The following is a 16,908-nucleotide window of genomic DNA, read 5'->3' on the forward strand; positions in this document are numbered from 1 at the left end:
TGAGACGCATGGAAATAATTAACGAAATATGTTATGTTTAAGTGAAGCATCGTCTTTCTCCTCTTTTTTTGTTTCATTATTTTTTGCCACCTTTTTATTTTGTGTATTGTGAATGCAGCTTTTGAGTAAAGCTGCCTATTTAATAAGCACAGCTGTAGATCCCAAAACGGAAATATAGTTATAATTTACCAATAAACCAACCTGGTTAACCCATAAACTAACATAGTTAACTGCTGTCTTTATAACCACATTGCAGTATTTCGAAAAACCTTCAAATAATTATCATCATTAGTTTGCTGAACTACAATAGCCTGCCACAACATAACTAACGCACAAATTGATTATTTTCTTAAGGTTTTATTAGTACATCTTACAACAACTTATGCATCTCAAAAGATATAAAACAGTTTAATTTACAGCTGCTCTTTTTTCGTCTCCATAAGTTTGCATCTCAAATCGCACAGATACATAACATACAAACAATATTGAACAAACAAAAATCCTCATATAGTGTCATGGTCCATATCGACTCTCAGTATATGAATATTGCATTACATTTTTAAAATGTCTGCAAGTGTCCTCCCTCACCAGTCAATGGTATTACCTTTTAGCATACAAGTTACTGACATCAAGAACATAAAAAATAAAATTGCCAACAAAATGGTGGCACCTAATGACCAGTTCTCTGAGGTCAACTCCTCCACCTATTTCTAAAAAAACAACTCCTCTTGCGTTTTGATCTGAACAAACGAACAACTGGGCCAAACAGAGTATGGCCTTCACCAAGTCAAAATACAAAGTCATTGAACAAAAAGAGGGTTAAAACGTTTGCACGTCTCCCGCCTAAATGCTGTCTGGACCTGGAGCTTATTTTAATAGTGTACGATGTCATGGATCTCCCTTGCTCTTCCACGGTCTCACAGAGACAGTTTACAGTGACACAGTTCTTTGTACATTTGTCTCCGTAGCTTGGGCATATCTTGCTGACCAAAGCTGAAAGGCTGTTCCAGGGCCAGGCACTTACAGTACTGGAGTACAATGATAAGAAGAGTGAACAAGTGAGTAAAAGACACCAATGAAGATTATTATATACTTTCAGCACCAGTTCTATGTACAAAGTCAAGTGTTAAAATAACTAATTGGAAACAAAACAAAACACTAACCTGAAGGACAAAAGCTCCACAATCACTGTCATTGTTCTGCCTTGCCACATTCTAGAACATTCCAAAGACAGAAGAGTCAACAAAACATACACAAAATGACCTTTCCAATCTCTTTTATTCCTTATTTCTCTCATACTTTTACTAACACACACACACTTTCACCCTACCATTTTGAAAAAGCCTTTCCACCCTGTGTAAAACTCCTTCTGTTCTCTCTTGATTGCCTCTGCTTGCAGGTATTTGGCAATGTGCTGTAAAAACAAAAACTTTTAGTGGACACGATAAGCATTGGTATAAGAAATGTAGCCATGAAAATAGCATCATTAGAACAAATAACGCCTACTTTGGGGCATCGACGGTTAAGGGTCCTCTGAGAATCGAAGTATGCGATTCTACGCTGAGGAACATTGACACACACTAATGACCAGTGCACTTCCAGGTGAATAGGGATCAATAAGAACTTCTTCTGGAAAATATCAACCTAAGGAGCAGATTTAACAATTAAATAAAAACAAGTAGTACTACAATAATTATGTTGTATCCACCATATTTTTCAATGTGGAAGTAAGCAATTTCCTGTGAATGAGCGAGATTAGCTGCTATACATAAATAACTAGAAGAGTAACAGTGCAGTAAACAGTAAAACTATTTGCGCTACAAACTACTGTTTGAGAGTACATTTAAATAATATGATGAGTAACAGTTTACATTAAAGGATTAGTTCACTTTCAAAAAATGTTTTGCTGATAATTTACTCACCCTGATGTCATCCAAGATGTCAATGTCTTTCTTTAGTCGAAAAGAAATGTAGGTTTTTGAGGAAAACATTCCAGGATTTTTCTACACAGAGTGGACTTCAATGGCAACCATCTATCCCAATGTTCAAAAGAAGTTTCAAATGTCCGAAAAATGAAAATGACCGATCGTTTCGCTAGATAAGACCCTTATTTCTCGACTGGGATCGTGTAGAGACTTTAAAGCTGCACTGAGACAGACATTTGAACATTCTTTCGAACATTGGGATAGATGGTTACAATTGAAGTCCACTCTGTGTAGAAAAATCCTGGAATGTTTTCCTCAAAAACCTACATTTCTTTTCGATTGAAGAAAGAAAGAGATGGATATCTTGAGATGGTCCTCACTGCAGAACACGAAATCCAGGGGGAGGAGTTGGATCCAGATCCAACTCCTCCCACCTTACATACCTAAACCTACCCATCTCCACCCCCTGATCCCTAAACCTACCAATCTCCACCCCTTAGATCTGGATCCAACTCTGCCCCCTGGATCTCATGTACTGCAGTGAGGTGCTATTGGATATCTTGGATGACATCCAATTAAATTATCAATTATCAGCAAACATTTTTTTGAAAGTGAACTAATCCTTTAAGCAGCATAACAGACTGTTTTGGTGCAGCTAAAATAACTGGAAGCCGTGCACATTCAAGTTTAAAATTGCCCAGTCTGCTTCTATGTTAAAAACAGGTGGATAACTATATTAACTTCATGATGCAAGTAATAATGGTGAATTATCTATTACCAATTTATCTGCTTAACTTTACAGTCCTAAAATGGCAGCGATTAATAAAAGAGCGGTGAAAGACAGACACAAATCTTTCTCCATCCAGTACTAACATTTTTTGTCCACCGTTTGACCCCTTCGTAACCTTTCGTCCGAAGTTTGTCATAAAAGAAGCTGTTGAAAAAGTGGATCTAGAAGTAAAAAAAAAAAAAAAAAAAAGACAAGGTGAGAGAGCGAATGAGGAAAAACCTAATTCACATACTGTTTTCATAATCATTTAACTCTTTGACACAGGTTCATATAATGGCTTTGTTATGAGTCAAATTCCGTGTGTATGTGTGCGCGTTTAGCCTACCTTTTCAGGGGCAGCGTCCATGACCAAATCCCCATACATGTTCATGACCTGGGTGACGGAGTGAGTTACAGACGTAAGAGAGAGCTAACTCAGCACAATCCCAGTACAATGGCCCCCCATTCATCAAATATCTTCCCTATACAAACTATGGCAAACTCAAGCAAAGGACGGTGCCATAGTAGTTACATGTTAAATTTAATAAACCACAAAAAAATATATTGTTCTTAAATGTTCCAAAAAGGTCCCACACAAACTTTCCAGTGGATTCAAAACAGGTGCGTGCATGCAAATTTGATGAATCGGAAACTCCATATAATGTCTTGTACACAACATGACCCGTACATCTATTCCTCAAGTCAAGTGTGTCATTATCAGAACCGGTTGAAACACAATAAGCACCTTTGACATAAGCCTAGATTGTTTTTTGGATTTCTCATTAGCCAGCTGTACATATATTACCATTCAAAGGTTTGGGGTCAGTCAGCAATTCTACTAGAAATTATTATATATTATTTATTCAGCAAGGATCCATTAAATTGTTCAAAAGTGACTGTAAAGACATTTATAATCTTACATAAGATTTCTATTTCAAACAAATGCTATTCTTTTGAACTTTCAATTCATCAAAGAATCCTGAAAAAATATCTTATAGTTTCCACAAAAATATTAAGCAGCACAATTGTTTTCAACCTTGATAATAATGAGATGTTTATTGAGCATCAAATCAGCATATTAGAATGATTTCTGAAGGATCGTGTGACACTTTAAATTGCAACAATATTTCACAATATTACTGTTTTTAAATGCAGCCTAAGTTAGCATAAGAGACTTAAAAAAAAACAGTTTTTTTATTTTTATTCTTACCGACCCCTTACTTTTGAATGTTTGTGTGCTTTTACAGGGTGCATTATTATGTGATACTTTAAGACTGAATAATTGTAATTATTCATTTACTAATAAAAAATTTATGTTTTAAAAGAAAACCAATCCTAATGCCACTAGCCTTTATTTGTGTACATGTGACTTTAGTTGGTTCAGAATTTCATCCTAAATATTAGAAAAACAATCCAAGTACAAATTTTTAGATAAATCACATATTCATGAACAAATATTCATGAACAAATACAAGTGTACACATGGTTTGCGGATGTGATCAACCATTAATAATGTTCATTAATAATGAATAATTTTGTTAAGCAAGAGGCCCACCTGATCGTTGAGCCAGTTCTGGCCATAGAGTGTGCTCAGATCATCCATGGTGAGGACATGACGTTTGTAATTTACACGAAAGCCCCGCATCACTGCACTTCCAGACATGCGCTGGTAGGACTGCATTAAATGTTGCACTATTACCTTCCTGTAAACAGACACAAATTTAAATAATACAAAAAGCTGAGACTTCACGTCAAGTCTTTTATCTGTTTGCCATTTTAAATATCAAGATCCAATAAGCCTTGTGACTGGTATGAGCCAACTCTGACCTGTGAGGGCTTGAGAAACTCTCGTTGAAGATCTCCTGCAGCTTCTTCACCACCTCATCTACGTGGATGGGAATCAAACTGCCAAACTGCTGGAGAAACTCATCCAGAATACCTGAAGAAGAGGAGGAGTGAGAGAGTAACAACCATAGGACGTTAATATAATATTAAATAAAACTGTTCCTTTTCCATAGTTGGGAAAATGGATATTGTACCTTGTACACAAGAAATGTGTTCACTGCTAAGCTGATTCTGTGGGGAGGACTTATCCCGCTGAGACTGGACATTAGCAGGGGAGGCCCGTGCCTCCCGGTCCCCCATGGTTGCTCCATGGATACCATCCCTTGCTTTCAGAACCCCATTTGTGCTACAGGAGTCTAAGAAATCAAAGGGTAAATAAATAAAGACGACGTACAGAAGAAAGCTAAAGAAACATATGTACTAGTCAGTGCACTTTAGTCACAAGAATGCTGTCCCAGTCTTTGCCAGTTTCTTTCACGACCTCAGTATTACAATAATATGTAATTTCATCCTTTCAAATGTGCCTCATGGTACATAACAGAGACCCTAGCGAAAAATAAATATACTAAAATGTTTTTGAAATAAATGTATTTTACTACGAACACATTTACATATTTATGTACTTAATATAAATACCCTGCAATTGTACTTTTTAAGTATACAAATTTAGTATACTAAGTCTGCTAAATTGGAACAAGTAGTTTTGTACTTAATGCACTTTAGTTAAATAGTGCTAAAGTGGAAGTATTGCAAGTATACTTTAGGGACACTTTAAATATATTGCATTTAAAGACTGATATTATACAGAGATCATACTATCCTACTAATAGCGATCCTAAAATACATTTTAGGCTTAATATTAAGAAATGTGCATTGTGCAATAAAGAAGTCCTCCAAATAAAGTTTCATTATAATGTTTATATCAGTAAGTCTCAAGCGATATGTCAGTAAATATGTGAATGGCTTTGTAGTATACTTAGTATGAAATAAATGTATTTTGGTGTAGGTTTTTCCCTAGGGGAGGCACAAAATCACTTTCCAGAACTTTTTTTTTTTTTTGCTGCTGGAATCTTCTTCTTCAGCTGAGTCCCTGACAATATTCAAGAAACAACTGAAAACTCATCTCTACCGTGAACACTTAAACACATCCTGTTTCAACTCTCTCACTATTTCTTATATCCTGCCGCCTTCTAGCTTGTACTATTCTGGACAATGTTTGAAACTTTGTCTTGTTGTATTCCTCAAGCTTTATAAAAGGCTCTACTAAATTAATAAATGAAAATATAATTTAATTATTTTAAATATTAAATCTTTACCAGCACAAGCAGCAATATTTTTAATTACATTTAACATCAACACGGTGTCTACATCGGACACCAATGTTGTTTATATAATTATAATACAAATGTTAACAAGAGTTTATACTCACCAGATAAATCTCCCCTCTCCTCTGCTGTCCCAGAACTTCTTTCTGGGTCTCCATTTAACAATGAACTGCCAGGCAGTCTCTGGAAAGGTCGATTGCCAAAGAGCCGGCGTCTTTGTAATCTGCGTACTCTCCTGTATCCCATAGTTCCTGCCCATTTGGCTCGCTGGCGCCAAGCTCTCCATTGCTGGGCCAAACGGTAGCGATTGCTTACACACCTTTGACCCCGATACCGCAACCGGGATAGCTTTCTCTCTTTGAGTGGACTGGGCCTAGTCTGGGTCAAGCAGTGGGTAAAGTCACCTGTAACGCTGACATCCATTTCCACTAGCTGTGGGTACTCTAGCAAGCCCCACTTCTCGTTGTCACCTTTATCATTACACTGGAAACCACCCTCAGCTTTCTTGTCCACCAGATCATCTTCACTCTCCATCTCAACAGTGTCCTCCTCCTCCTCCTCCTCCTCCTCTTCATCTTCTTCCACCTCAGGGACAGTATATTCTGCACCCCATATCCTGGCGTCCTCCTCTCTGCGGCCCAGTTTGAAGTGGGCTGGGCTCGGGGCATGTTGGGCCATGGTCGGGTTCAGTAAATGGCCACCTCCAATGACACCCCCACCTCCAGCACCCTCCTGCCCTGCGGTCAGCGTCAGCTCATTGGACCAGTGTGTTTGAGCCAGGCTGCTGCCACTGTCTCTCATGATCCAGGAGCAACCTACAACCTGCGCCAGCCTGCCTCCTCTCTGCATGGAAAAGAAAACATGAGTAGAGAACCGACAGAGGTTCATTTTAACCTTGTACTTTTACTTCAGCATAAATACCACATAATAACAATTAGCAAACCGCCCAGATGGACAAACTAAGAACAAAAGTGTCAAAATAGCTTCCTATAGGAAAAGGGTTTAGTCTTAATATTGACCTAAAGGCCTTTTTAAAAAAGTCCATGTGAACCAGAAGTTGACACCAACTTTACTTCAGTGTTGTGATGCATTTCCAAATAATACACAAGATTGGAAAAAGGGGCAAGGGTTGATTTTAGGGCACCAAATTTTAGCACAGTTTATTTGCTCACTACAAAACTTGGCTCGACTGACACTTAACTGTTACGTCTTTTTGGAAAACAGAGGAAACACTATGTGAGCACATTGTATTCATTAAGACATTTACGTAAATTACTTTACCTTTAAATGGTATTTAAATGAAACCTAACACGTTTTAGACTGTATTTATACATGCAACTTCCAGTGTCCATGTAGCCTATTAAGAGCTGGAGTTGCGGGGATAAACTCGCGCACGATGCGCTTTGTTCTGCTCATTTACTCTACATTTTGTGGGAAATATGAAGTGAAAATGACTTTGTAGTCTCGCCAATGCGCCAGTCTGATATTACTTTTATATATTTATGTTGCGATTGTTTAATAAAGAAGAGCTCTACTCGCATTGGTCATTTAACGCATCTCCAAAGCAAACCCAAGCACCGATCACAAATAAACACTGTTCGGCCTCCGGTGTCGCGATGCAGAAAATGTGGAGTGTCGGCACCACCGATTACTCACCGTTAACCGTAACCTTAAGCCAAAAGCTTAGGCGTTGTCCGCCAAGGCAAACGGCGGAAAATTAATTTTTTCAATAATAGAATTGAAAGAGAAAATGAAGGCTACTTTAAATCTTGGCTCATTCAATGAGAGCTGGCGCTTCTTTAGAGCGAAAACCCTACGGCGAAAACACTCTTCTTCCGCCGCGTCTCTATGACGTCATGTCGAGGCTCATGATGGGCTGGTGGATAAAATACATCAGAAAATGTATTTGTGAGAATTGCCTAATAAAATAAAATGCGGATGCAGTAATGGGATTTTAAGATCATTGACTATTCAAACTATTACAAATATTTTTTCTAATATTTATCTCAGAAAGTAGTCACCATTCACCAACATCCCCCTTCAAGCCTCTCAAATGCCCACACATAGTGAAAAGAAAAAACATTATCAGGGACCAACTAGTGTGCATAAATGAAAATATTCACACATATGAAGAATTGTTTGCGAGGAGTTTTTAATATTAAACAAAGGGGTAATATTATTATGTTCTTGATTGCACCTCTGTTCTAAAAATGTAATTATTGAATTGTTCCTCTCAAGAGACCATTTTCCCATTATGGTGTCTACTACAGTGGAGAGATTTTTTTAAATTAAATTAAGGTTGTTAGATTCAAACCTTCTATAATTCTCGAGGCCTATGAGGATTCTGGGTGAATCCTATGTACCCCTAATGGGTTGAATTATCAATTATTTTTGATTCTGAGAAATTCTGCTATTTGTCCCAAAAGCGCGCTCTTCCCAACATGACATATCCGTTCACATTGACGGAGTCCTGGTTAGGCCTTCACTTATTGTTTGGAATCTGGGAGTGCTGTTTGATTCTAAATTATGTTTTAAACCACATATCAGACTGCTTGTTAAATCTAGTTTGTATTCGCATATGTACTTAACCATAAGTTAACCATAAGTCAGATGCTGAACCTGTTATCCATGCTTTTATTTGTTAATCTTTGTTAACGTTAGTTAATAAATATACAGCTGTTCATTGTTTGTTCACAACGCATTTACTAATATTAACAAATATAACGTTTGATTGTTATAAAATATTAGTAAATGTTGAAATTAACATTAACTAAGATTAATAAATGCTGTGGAAGTATTATTGTTCATTCTTAGTTCATGTGAACTAAAGTAGTTAATTAATGAAAACTTATTGTAAATTGTTACCAACATCATTATTAGCTCTATATTGGTAAATAAGGCAATTGCATAGTTTCACCAGCTGAAAACAGAAAAAAAAGTCAAGCACTGTAGCTGTCAACTATGATGTAATATTCATAATCAGCAGATAAACTATATGTCCCTTTAATTAAAATCCAGTGTGATTATTACTGAGAAAATGTGTGATAAGAATGATAAGGCAAATGTAGGGTTAGGGATGCATGATGTGTTTCAAAGGTGTGGTCATGGAAACATTTTTCTAAGAGAGCAAAGAGATTTCGGTAAGAAATGCTTTATTCAAAATTTTTAACAAAAGAGAAAATCAACACTAAAAACTAGTTTATCTATAGCCTGTCTGGGTTAAAACGCTTTTATAGTGATTTTCCTGACTTTAGAACACATACAAGAAGTACATACAAGTGGTAACTGTAGTGATATACATATGAATATACCAGAGACTCCCTATTAGCCAAACACACTGCATCGCTGTCCTGAGTCACCAGTCGACTCAAAGAACATGAAGTCCTGTGGGACAACACAGAGAAACAATTAAATGTATGAATGGCCGTATAAAGAAAGTAATAGGTATATATTAGTGAATGAATCAATGGATATTTTATGTCATATCTCACTATAAGGAAACATGCTCCCAGCAGAACTGCTTTCATCCTCACGTCCAAGTCCATGGGAAAGTTAATGCCAAAATTGTCTGTATCAGTCAGTGACTCTTTTATCAGGCCAGTCCATTGTTTACTGATACGACCAACTGGATGCCCGTCCTTACCGGTAACCTGCACCAGAGGACAGACAAACGCACATAACCTTTGGTCAAACTATTCCAAAAAAGTCTTGTGAAATCCCAAAAAGAATCACCCACCAGATACTGTTCGTTGAAGGCTAAAATTGCTTCTTTTTTTTTAAACAGTGCTTTAATTAACAAATTGTGTCCTTGTCTTTAAATTAATTAAATTAGAAGTAAACGTTTCGCAAGGATAAAAAAATTATCTGCTAATGCTGTAAACGAGCCCTTACTTGCACATTAACATTAAAGCTTAACAACAGAGAAGACTTTTAGCCTAAATTCAGTTGCTATTTATTTTTAGATATACACTACTCCCCATAGTGATGGGGCAGGCGGGAAGGACAAAGGACAAACGAATATCATTACACGCCTAATAGAAAGGTGATAAACTGACAAAATCACACATGAATACATACGTCAAAATCCACATCCCCACAGCAGCTTATGGCACACATAGGCCCCTCGATGGACAGCACCTTTGTTTTGGACATGTCATAGATAGAGAACATGGGCCTAAACACATGCCAGTCTTGCTTGACGTAGCCTATTGTATTCCCTGGTGGAGACTGCACTTCCATCTTCAGTCAGTCACATCCACACAGGAAAAAGAATTGGAAAAGGGGTTATGTAAATATAGTACATTTAGCAAAGACAACATTTTGTTGAACAAATCTGTTTTGTTGTAATGTTTTTTTCCCCCGATCTCCAAAGGTCAGGAAATTCTACACAGAACTTCAGTGATTACCTCTTGAAGACAGCAGGGGCAACAGCAGGACGTGCAGCGGTAAGGCCTTATTAAGTGAATCACTTCCTGATCAAAATTATCTGTTATCTGCAGATCAAAGCTCCTCAGAGGACCACATATATTCCGTGTGCAGCAGTCAGTGTTTTCTTTAGCGTGGAAGATCTTTTGACCCAGGCTGTTCTTAATCTCATACTGATTATTAGTCTCAAAGCCAATAATGGCTGGAAAAGAAGATAATTTGTTCATTAGCATCTTGACTTTATGTACATTTTTACATTCATTGAGTGACAACAGTGTCCAAAAATAAATATAATATGTATTCAAAAGTTTGGGCTCGGTAAGATTTGTTATGTTTTTGAAAAAGTCTTATGCCCCACAGCTGTGTTAGGGTAAAAATTATATATATATATATATATATATATATATATATATATATATATATATATATATATATATATATATATATATATATACACACACACACACACACTATCGTATTCTATTAATACAATACAAAGTATATATAAATAAAATTTTTTTTTTTTTACAGGATTCTTTGATAAATAGAATGTTCAAAAGATCAGAATTATTTTTTAAATCTAACTGACACCCAAGCCGTTGAACAATAGTGTACACTACTTTGAATTGTAGTGTATAATAGTATTTATATTATAATGTCATAAAATAATAAATTAGTTACTTTACCTTCAAGGAGCTCAATCTTTTGATGGACTAATATCTGGTCAATCTGTAAGAGCAGGACAGGGAGCATATGTTTTGTGTGTGTATATATATATATATATATATATATATATATATATATATATTGTATGTATGTGTATATATACACATACATATATAAATGCATACACACACACACACACACAAACATTCGATTGTAAATTTCCCCATCACAAAATACCTATTATTGTGTATATCTTCACATATTATTTTACTCGCTGGGACTATGGAATACTACAACACATTATGCACAGTCATGCTCACCTGTGAAAGGTACTCCAAACCAGGTGGCACAGCCGCTGTGCTAGAATAAGGCTGGGCCATGTTAAACTCAGTAAATGGCAAGAAGGGTTCTAATAAAAGGTAAAAAAAATGATTATTCCATAATCCTCACAAACAACACAAACTATTGTACTAAACCGATTTAAAATAACAGAAAATTCTAAGTCTAATCTTATAGTTGAACAATACTCAAATGTTTAAGGCAAAATCAACATTAGGCTGCTTGCCAAATAGCTTTTGGTAGGTTTTTAAGATACACCAAGCCCGATGATCCTCTAGGAAAGCATTCAAGGCCATTTCTAGTTAAATACTTCAAAACACATAACATGTTGCTTCAAAGTAAAATCCTGCTGACAATAATGAATTATTTTTTTTCTTTATAAGATTTTCCTCTCTAATTTTTTTAACCTGAGGAAAATTAAACAAGTAAAATTCCACAGTAAAACCAAATCTCATATTGTATGTGCTTACCTCAGGTTCAGTAGTGGAAAATTACAGCGTTTCAGCAGATGAGGAGAATCACACACCTGCACTGGAGCATGTGACCGGGGAGATTGTGTATATCTGAATATGTCTTGTCACACCCATTTGACTACACTCCCTTTGGACATTGCTCACTGAGAGAGCAGTGACAACAACAAACAAAACAGTGCAAATTAACATCAACTTGACTTGTAAAAGAACATTTATTTTCAGAATTTACTGCTGTATATGGTCAGAAAAATATAGCATTTCCTCATCTTTCATACATATACACCTGTACATACATATACTATATACACTAGGATGAGCAGGACACAAACAAAATAAGAAAAATGACAAATGCTTTCATACGTAAAATCAAAAACGGAACAATTTTACCATGATTTTTTGATGAAAGTTGGAAATGGTGCCTAGGTTCTGGTGCCTAAAATCTTGAACTGCAACTTAATACACAAATAACAAAATTCAAGCAATAAAACTGGCTAAATATGTTGAAATTTGATTTACAACGGTCAAAGGTTAATCTGAGAACTTCCTGCAACAGTTCAAGTGAGGATATTCGTCACAAGACTGAAAAACTTTTCCTAGAACATCACTTAGAAAATATAATTACATTGATTTGAACAGTGTTTGAGTCGTACAGGTCTGCGTTGGAGGTATCCCTTATCTTACGCTCGTAATTGCACCCATCAGATCTTTCCTAGAGTGCTCCTTGACCCAAATAAGGTGTTTTTTTTTTGTTGCAACAAATGTGCAGAGGGATCCCCAGTGGCAAGACTGAAAAACACTGGATTCATTTAGCACACCACTTCACTGGAAGTAGCATTGCGGTTAAATGTCATGAAAACAATGCAAAAAATATATATAAAATATCTTAATGGTCCTTTAAGCAAAATTAAATTTCTTTCTCAACTTGTAGCAAGATATTGCCCGGACATGCTCTTGTGATGTAACAATCATCACTGAATTTTTATATATATATTTCAGTTTAAATCTAACTATTTTGCTTTGAAATACCAGAGGGCCAAAAGAGATGTTCATTAATTTATCCACATAATATATGGTCATAGTGCACATTTTCCACCCATATTAATTTTAGTTTATTTGTGTACAATCAAAATACAGTAGTGCAAATAAGTGCATGAGATTTAGGAAGCCTTCTTAAACCCGAAAGCCACTTAATATCATAAACCAAGACCAATCTGTCAACACAGAACAAAGGATAACAAATGGAGTCATATAAATCAAATCTTTTAATTTAACAGAAACTAATTAATAGTAATCAGAAAAGTAAAAAGGACCGGAATGAGAACATCTCGTCCATTTAAATACACACATCTGCACCTATACACTCCTTCTCATAGGTCTCTTTTGACCGTGGAACCCCGAGAGTCCCTGCATCTGTAGCAGTAGAAAATGTCAGGTACGTTGGACTTCTTAATCTTAGCGCAGGAGAGATGAACCCATATGGAGCACTCGTCACATTCAATCATGGGACGTCCGGCAAAAGGCTTCCCGCAATAACAAGTAATCAGATCCCATGAATCATCACCTACAGTGGATAGAACAATATAAATGGTTGAAAGATTGATAATGATCAGATGCAGCAATAAAAAAAATACCACAGCAAACATGTTTTCTTCAAGGATGAAGATACTCGATAAGCACGCAAATTAGTTTAAACGGCAACATCTATAACATGAATGTGTTATTATAGCTGAATATATATATATATATATATAGATGTGTGTATGTGTGTGAGTGTATTTTTGTGTATGTATATACAAACTGCACTTGTATGCATATCCAATGCCAACCTTTTAATTGCACTGCATTAAATGCAATATTAACATAGCAAGTCTGACACTTACCAGACTCCACCATAATATCCTCATCGGTCACCAGTGTGTCTGTTTCGCAAGAGCTCAGGTCTGTTTCTTGATTGGACTCCAGTTTAAGCCCCGCCTCATGCAAGTGAATGGCCTGTTCCGTTAGTCCCTCCTCCTTTTGAAGCCCCTCATTCAGAGGGCTTGTGGGTGTAAAGAGACTCTCAGTCTTTACCGATCTCTTTATTTTCTTCAGTGCTGCTTTCGATTGTTTGTGTGCTCTTGCCTCCGAGATGCTTTTTCTCGGCCCTCCTAAAGACAAGCGTCCGAGTTTCTTCACCTTCTTCCTCTCAGCTTTACTATGAAGATGGATCTGGTTCAGAGAGTCTTTGAGTCTCATCTGGTCTAAGGAGCTGTCCGACTGAAGATGGCTGAACTCTGTGCTGCTGCTGTCAGTCTCAGCTTTGTAGACCAAGTTGTGAATGCTGTTGAGGTCGGAGTGAGCGTCGGTCCAGCTGTCCTTTACGGACCCTTCACCGGAGAGCTCAGAAAGCTCGTGTGTACATGGAGATGAAGACGGAGACCACGAACTCTCCTGAAAACACACATCAGCAGAAATTAACAAAAATGAAGTACCCTCATAATCTGCATAAGATTTTGCATTGCATGGTGGAACATAAGCCATAACTTAATATTATATTATATATAACATAAATATTTTTCAAATTACCTTAAGTGGAAAAAATGTCAAAGTTTTATTTAGCTGAAAGCTAATGAGGTTTGTTCTCGCGCTTCAAGCTGGTTCGGTTGAGCTTCTGTTTATGTTTGCTGATCAATGTTTATATGTGAATAAAAGCCGTAATAAAATCTGTTCATCATATCGAGCGATCGAGTATCTACAGAAAATTTGGATTAAACCGTTTAATTCATATGGATTAGTTTTACGATCTCTTTATGAACTTTTTGAAGCGTCAAAGTGGTAGTTGCGTAGCGGTCAACGAAGGGACAGAAAGCTCTAAGATTTTATCAACAATATCTAAATCGGTGTTCCCAAGATTAATGAAAGTCTTACGGGAGATGAGTGCGAGTAATTAATGACAGAATTACGTATTTTAAGAAACAATTGTGTCAGCAGCAGGTGATTACCACGAATATGGTCAGAGTTACCCCTTGACTTCTGTACAAAATTACTTGTTTTATGACATTTAACTCACTTCTGTTTGAGGTGGAATGTACCCAGCATAGGCCAGGACAAAGCTGCAAAACTTATTGAAATCCTCAACGGTCCTCTTCCTACGCTCTGGAGGCTGGAACAAAGACAAATTACATTAATAGTGACCAATGCAATAATAATGATTAATAGTACATTTAGACTGATATATATAATGTTATGACACCAGTCTGACAATCTCAAATCATTTTCAAAAACCAAGATATTTTGACCAATTAGGTTCCGTGATTACAGACAGATACTGATCTTATCCTCAGCCCATCCCCCCATGTTCGGCCACATGTGGCCTAAGCTATAAATAAGTAACGAGCCTGTGTCACCATTTAAAACCATTACAGAACATAACTGCGACAGCACTTACCAAAGCCTCAGTTTTACATTTCCGGACGGTGTCTGTAAAAGAAACACAAGACATCAGCATTACTGGCAAAACAATGTTAACGTTACAGCGTTAAACGAACTGTCAAGTTAGCTTTAGCTTATGCTACCTAGATACCGTTAAAGTAACTTAAGAGTCATTTTCGTACGTGATTATTGGAATGCTACAGGTGTAAGAAAAATATATGGATTTCAAAAGTTTAACATTGTTGCAAATGTTTGTGAACTAATTTGTTCGAGTAACGTTAAGCATCTTCACATCCGAACAAGAGCTGCTTATGCTAAAAGCTAAATACGAGCAGATGATACATTGTCTAGTCAGCAAAACAAGGAAGCCAATTGGTGTCAGAACTTTTCAAATGTGCTTAGAAAATCACATGTTACGTATCTAGAGATAGTATAGAAATGCCGTAACGTGTAAAGTACTTAACCTAAGAGGATATATCACTGTTAGCACGAGTAGTTAATCCATCCAGGAGCTCTTTGTTAAATGGGTGTGTTACACGAGGCTCGTTTAAAACATCGAGTACTTGAGTGATAGACTACAGTAAAAGGAGAAAAGTAAAATTCATATGACAATAAGAAAAGCACGTATTTACCTTGGTGATGATCCATAATACCTAACATGGTGGGGTACTACAAAGTTGTGTTCTTCTTAAGGTTGGCTCTTTGATTTCCAGCTAATGACCTTATGGAGTCACTTTGAATAGCGAAATGTCTTCCAAATAATATATCTATATCTGTCCAGTTGCTTTAGGACTTAACAGACAACTAATAAGCTAACTGTTAGCGCACAACCGAAGGATTTGCCATATGCTTACAGCGGTCTTGCGATCAAAACTGCAATACTTGGCAAATGACCAGTTTTTTTTTCGAAGATCAGATCACGGTTCAGATAAAACAAAGCTGAACTGTGTATTATTTCGCCCAGACCTCAATTATCGATGATAAGGATGGTGATGATATGTCGTCGATCAGTCCTCGTCCTCGTTGATAACCAGCGAATTGAAGCTGGTGGCTTTAGAATTTCAAAACCGATGACACCTTGATTGTATCCGCAAACACGAAAAAATACAAAGTCTGCGATTAATTTCCGAAAAAATCAGAAACTAGCTTTTTGCAACTGCATTCAACAAAGTCTTGAACGTCTGGGTTACGCGCGGTCTCAACAGGAATCACCCTGTGACGCAACCGCGCAAAGAGCGCCAGACACTTTGCCTGATGCATATTGATGAGAACGTAATGAATATGCATGAAAGTTCGTCAAAGATAACCCCAAACCTGACAAAATAGCCAACGTAGGGTTTAATTATATACATTGGTGGAATAACCGGTGCCCAAATTTTTAAAATGTCAACATATTATGCGTGGCTGGTGGCAGTTGCGTCCTTATGTCCTTACGATGAACAACACAGGAAATGGAGAAGCTGTGGTTGTATAGGCGCCATGTTGGATCATTTGCACAATACCTTTCCACGTAAAATCTCCACTAGGGGAGCCATAATGGCGCACTTTCTTTTGCCCTGTGTATACCATAGACAGTATATAAACTGGACACAGCGACCCCATAGGTTTCAACGGAGAGAAGTGAAGTCAATTAGAAGCACTTACTTCCTGATCGCAAGGCGAACTGCGCAATCTCAAACTGAGCTTGACGACGTAGATGTGACGTGAGCAACCTGTAGGTCTTCTAGTAG

General features: G+C 36.9%; 3 protein-coding genes across 5 annotated transcripts; all 3 read right to left on the reverse strand.

Moving 5' to 3' along the window:
• Positions 1 to 233: 233 nt before the first annotated feature.
• senp3a (SUMO specific peptidase 3a) lies at positions 234 to 7,742 on the reverse strand. Of its 2 annotated transcripts, none has more exons than XM_079607793.1 (11): positions 7,521 to 7,742; positions 5,969 to 6,707; positions 4,734 to 4,895; positions 4,522 to 4,633; positions 4,250 to 4,397; positions 3,041 to 3,088; positions 2,799 to 2,876; positions 1,507 to 1,644; positions 1,331 to 1,414; positions 1,164 to 1,214; positions 234 to 1,028 (listed from the first exon to the last, which is right to left on the reverse strand). In XM_079607793.1, the coding sequence occupies exons 2-11, from the start codon at positions 6,663 to 6,665 to the stop codon at positions 918 to 920; spliced, it is 1,629 nt and encodes a 542-aa protein (XP_079463919.1). In that variant the 5' UTR covers positions 6,666 to 6,707; positions 7,521 to 7,742; the 3' UTR covers positions 234 to 917. The 2 variants fall into 2 exon arrangements, with proteins under 2 accessions (XP_079463919.1, XP_079463918.1); XM_079607792.1 differs by having other exon boundaries at positions 330 to 1,028; positions 1,331 to 1,429.
• A 1,260-nt stretch (positions 7,743 to 9,002) lies between these two features.
• plscr3a (phospholipid scramblase 3a) lies at positions 9,003 to 11,910 on the reverse strand. 2 transcript variants are annotated; one of them, XM_079607795.1, is made up of 7 exons: positions 11,765 to 11,910; positions 11,276 to 11,364; positions 10,976 to 11,018; positions 10,271 to 10,491; positions 9,942 to 10,103; positions 9,356 to 9,514; positions 9,003 to 9,248 (listed from the first exon to the last, which is right to left on the reverse strand). In XM_079607795.1, exons 2-7 carry the CDS (start codon positions 11,333 to 11,335, stop codon positions 9,189 to 9,191), a joined length of 705 nt encoding a protein of 234 aa, XP_079463921.1. In that variant the 5' UTR covers positions 11,336 to 11,364; positions 11,765 to 11,910; the 3' UTR covers positions 9,003 to 9,188. The 2 variants fall into 2 exon arrangements, with proteins under 2 accessions (XP_079463921.1, XP_079463920.1); XM_079607794.1 differs by having other exon boundaries at positions 9,057 to 9,514; positions 11,765 to 11,836.
• A 41-nt stretch (positions 11,911 to 11,951) lies between these two features.
• On the reverse strand, positions 11,952 to 16,731 carry phf23a (PHD finger protein 23a). Its single transcript, XM_079607796.1, has 5 exons — positions 15,811 to 16,731; positions 15,195 to 15,226; positions 14,817 to 14,909; positions 13,648 to 14,197; positions 11,952 to 13,328 (listed from the first exon to the last, which is right to left on the reverse strand). The coding sequence occupies exons 1-5, from the start codon at positions 15,836 to 15,838 to the stop codon at positions 13,135 to 13,137; spliced, it is 897 nt and encodes a 298-aa protein (XP_079463922.1). The 5' UTR covers positions 15,839 to 16,731; the 3' UTR covers positions 11,952 to 13,134.
• Positions 16,732 to 16,908: the final 177 nt, after the last annotated feature.

This window comes from Phoxinus phoxinus, assembly GCF_949152265.1.
Source record: "Phoxinus phoxinus genome assembly, chromosome: 3".
Classification (NCBI taxonomy): Eukaryota; Metazoa; Chordata; class Actinopteri; order Cypriniformes; family Leuciscidae; genus Phoxinus; species Phoxinus phoxinus.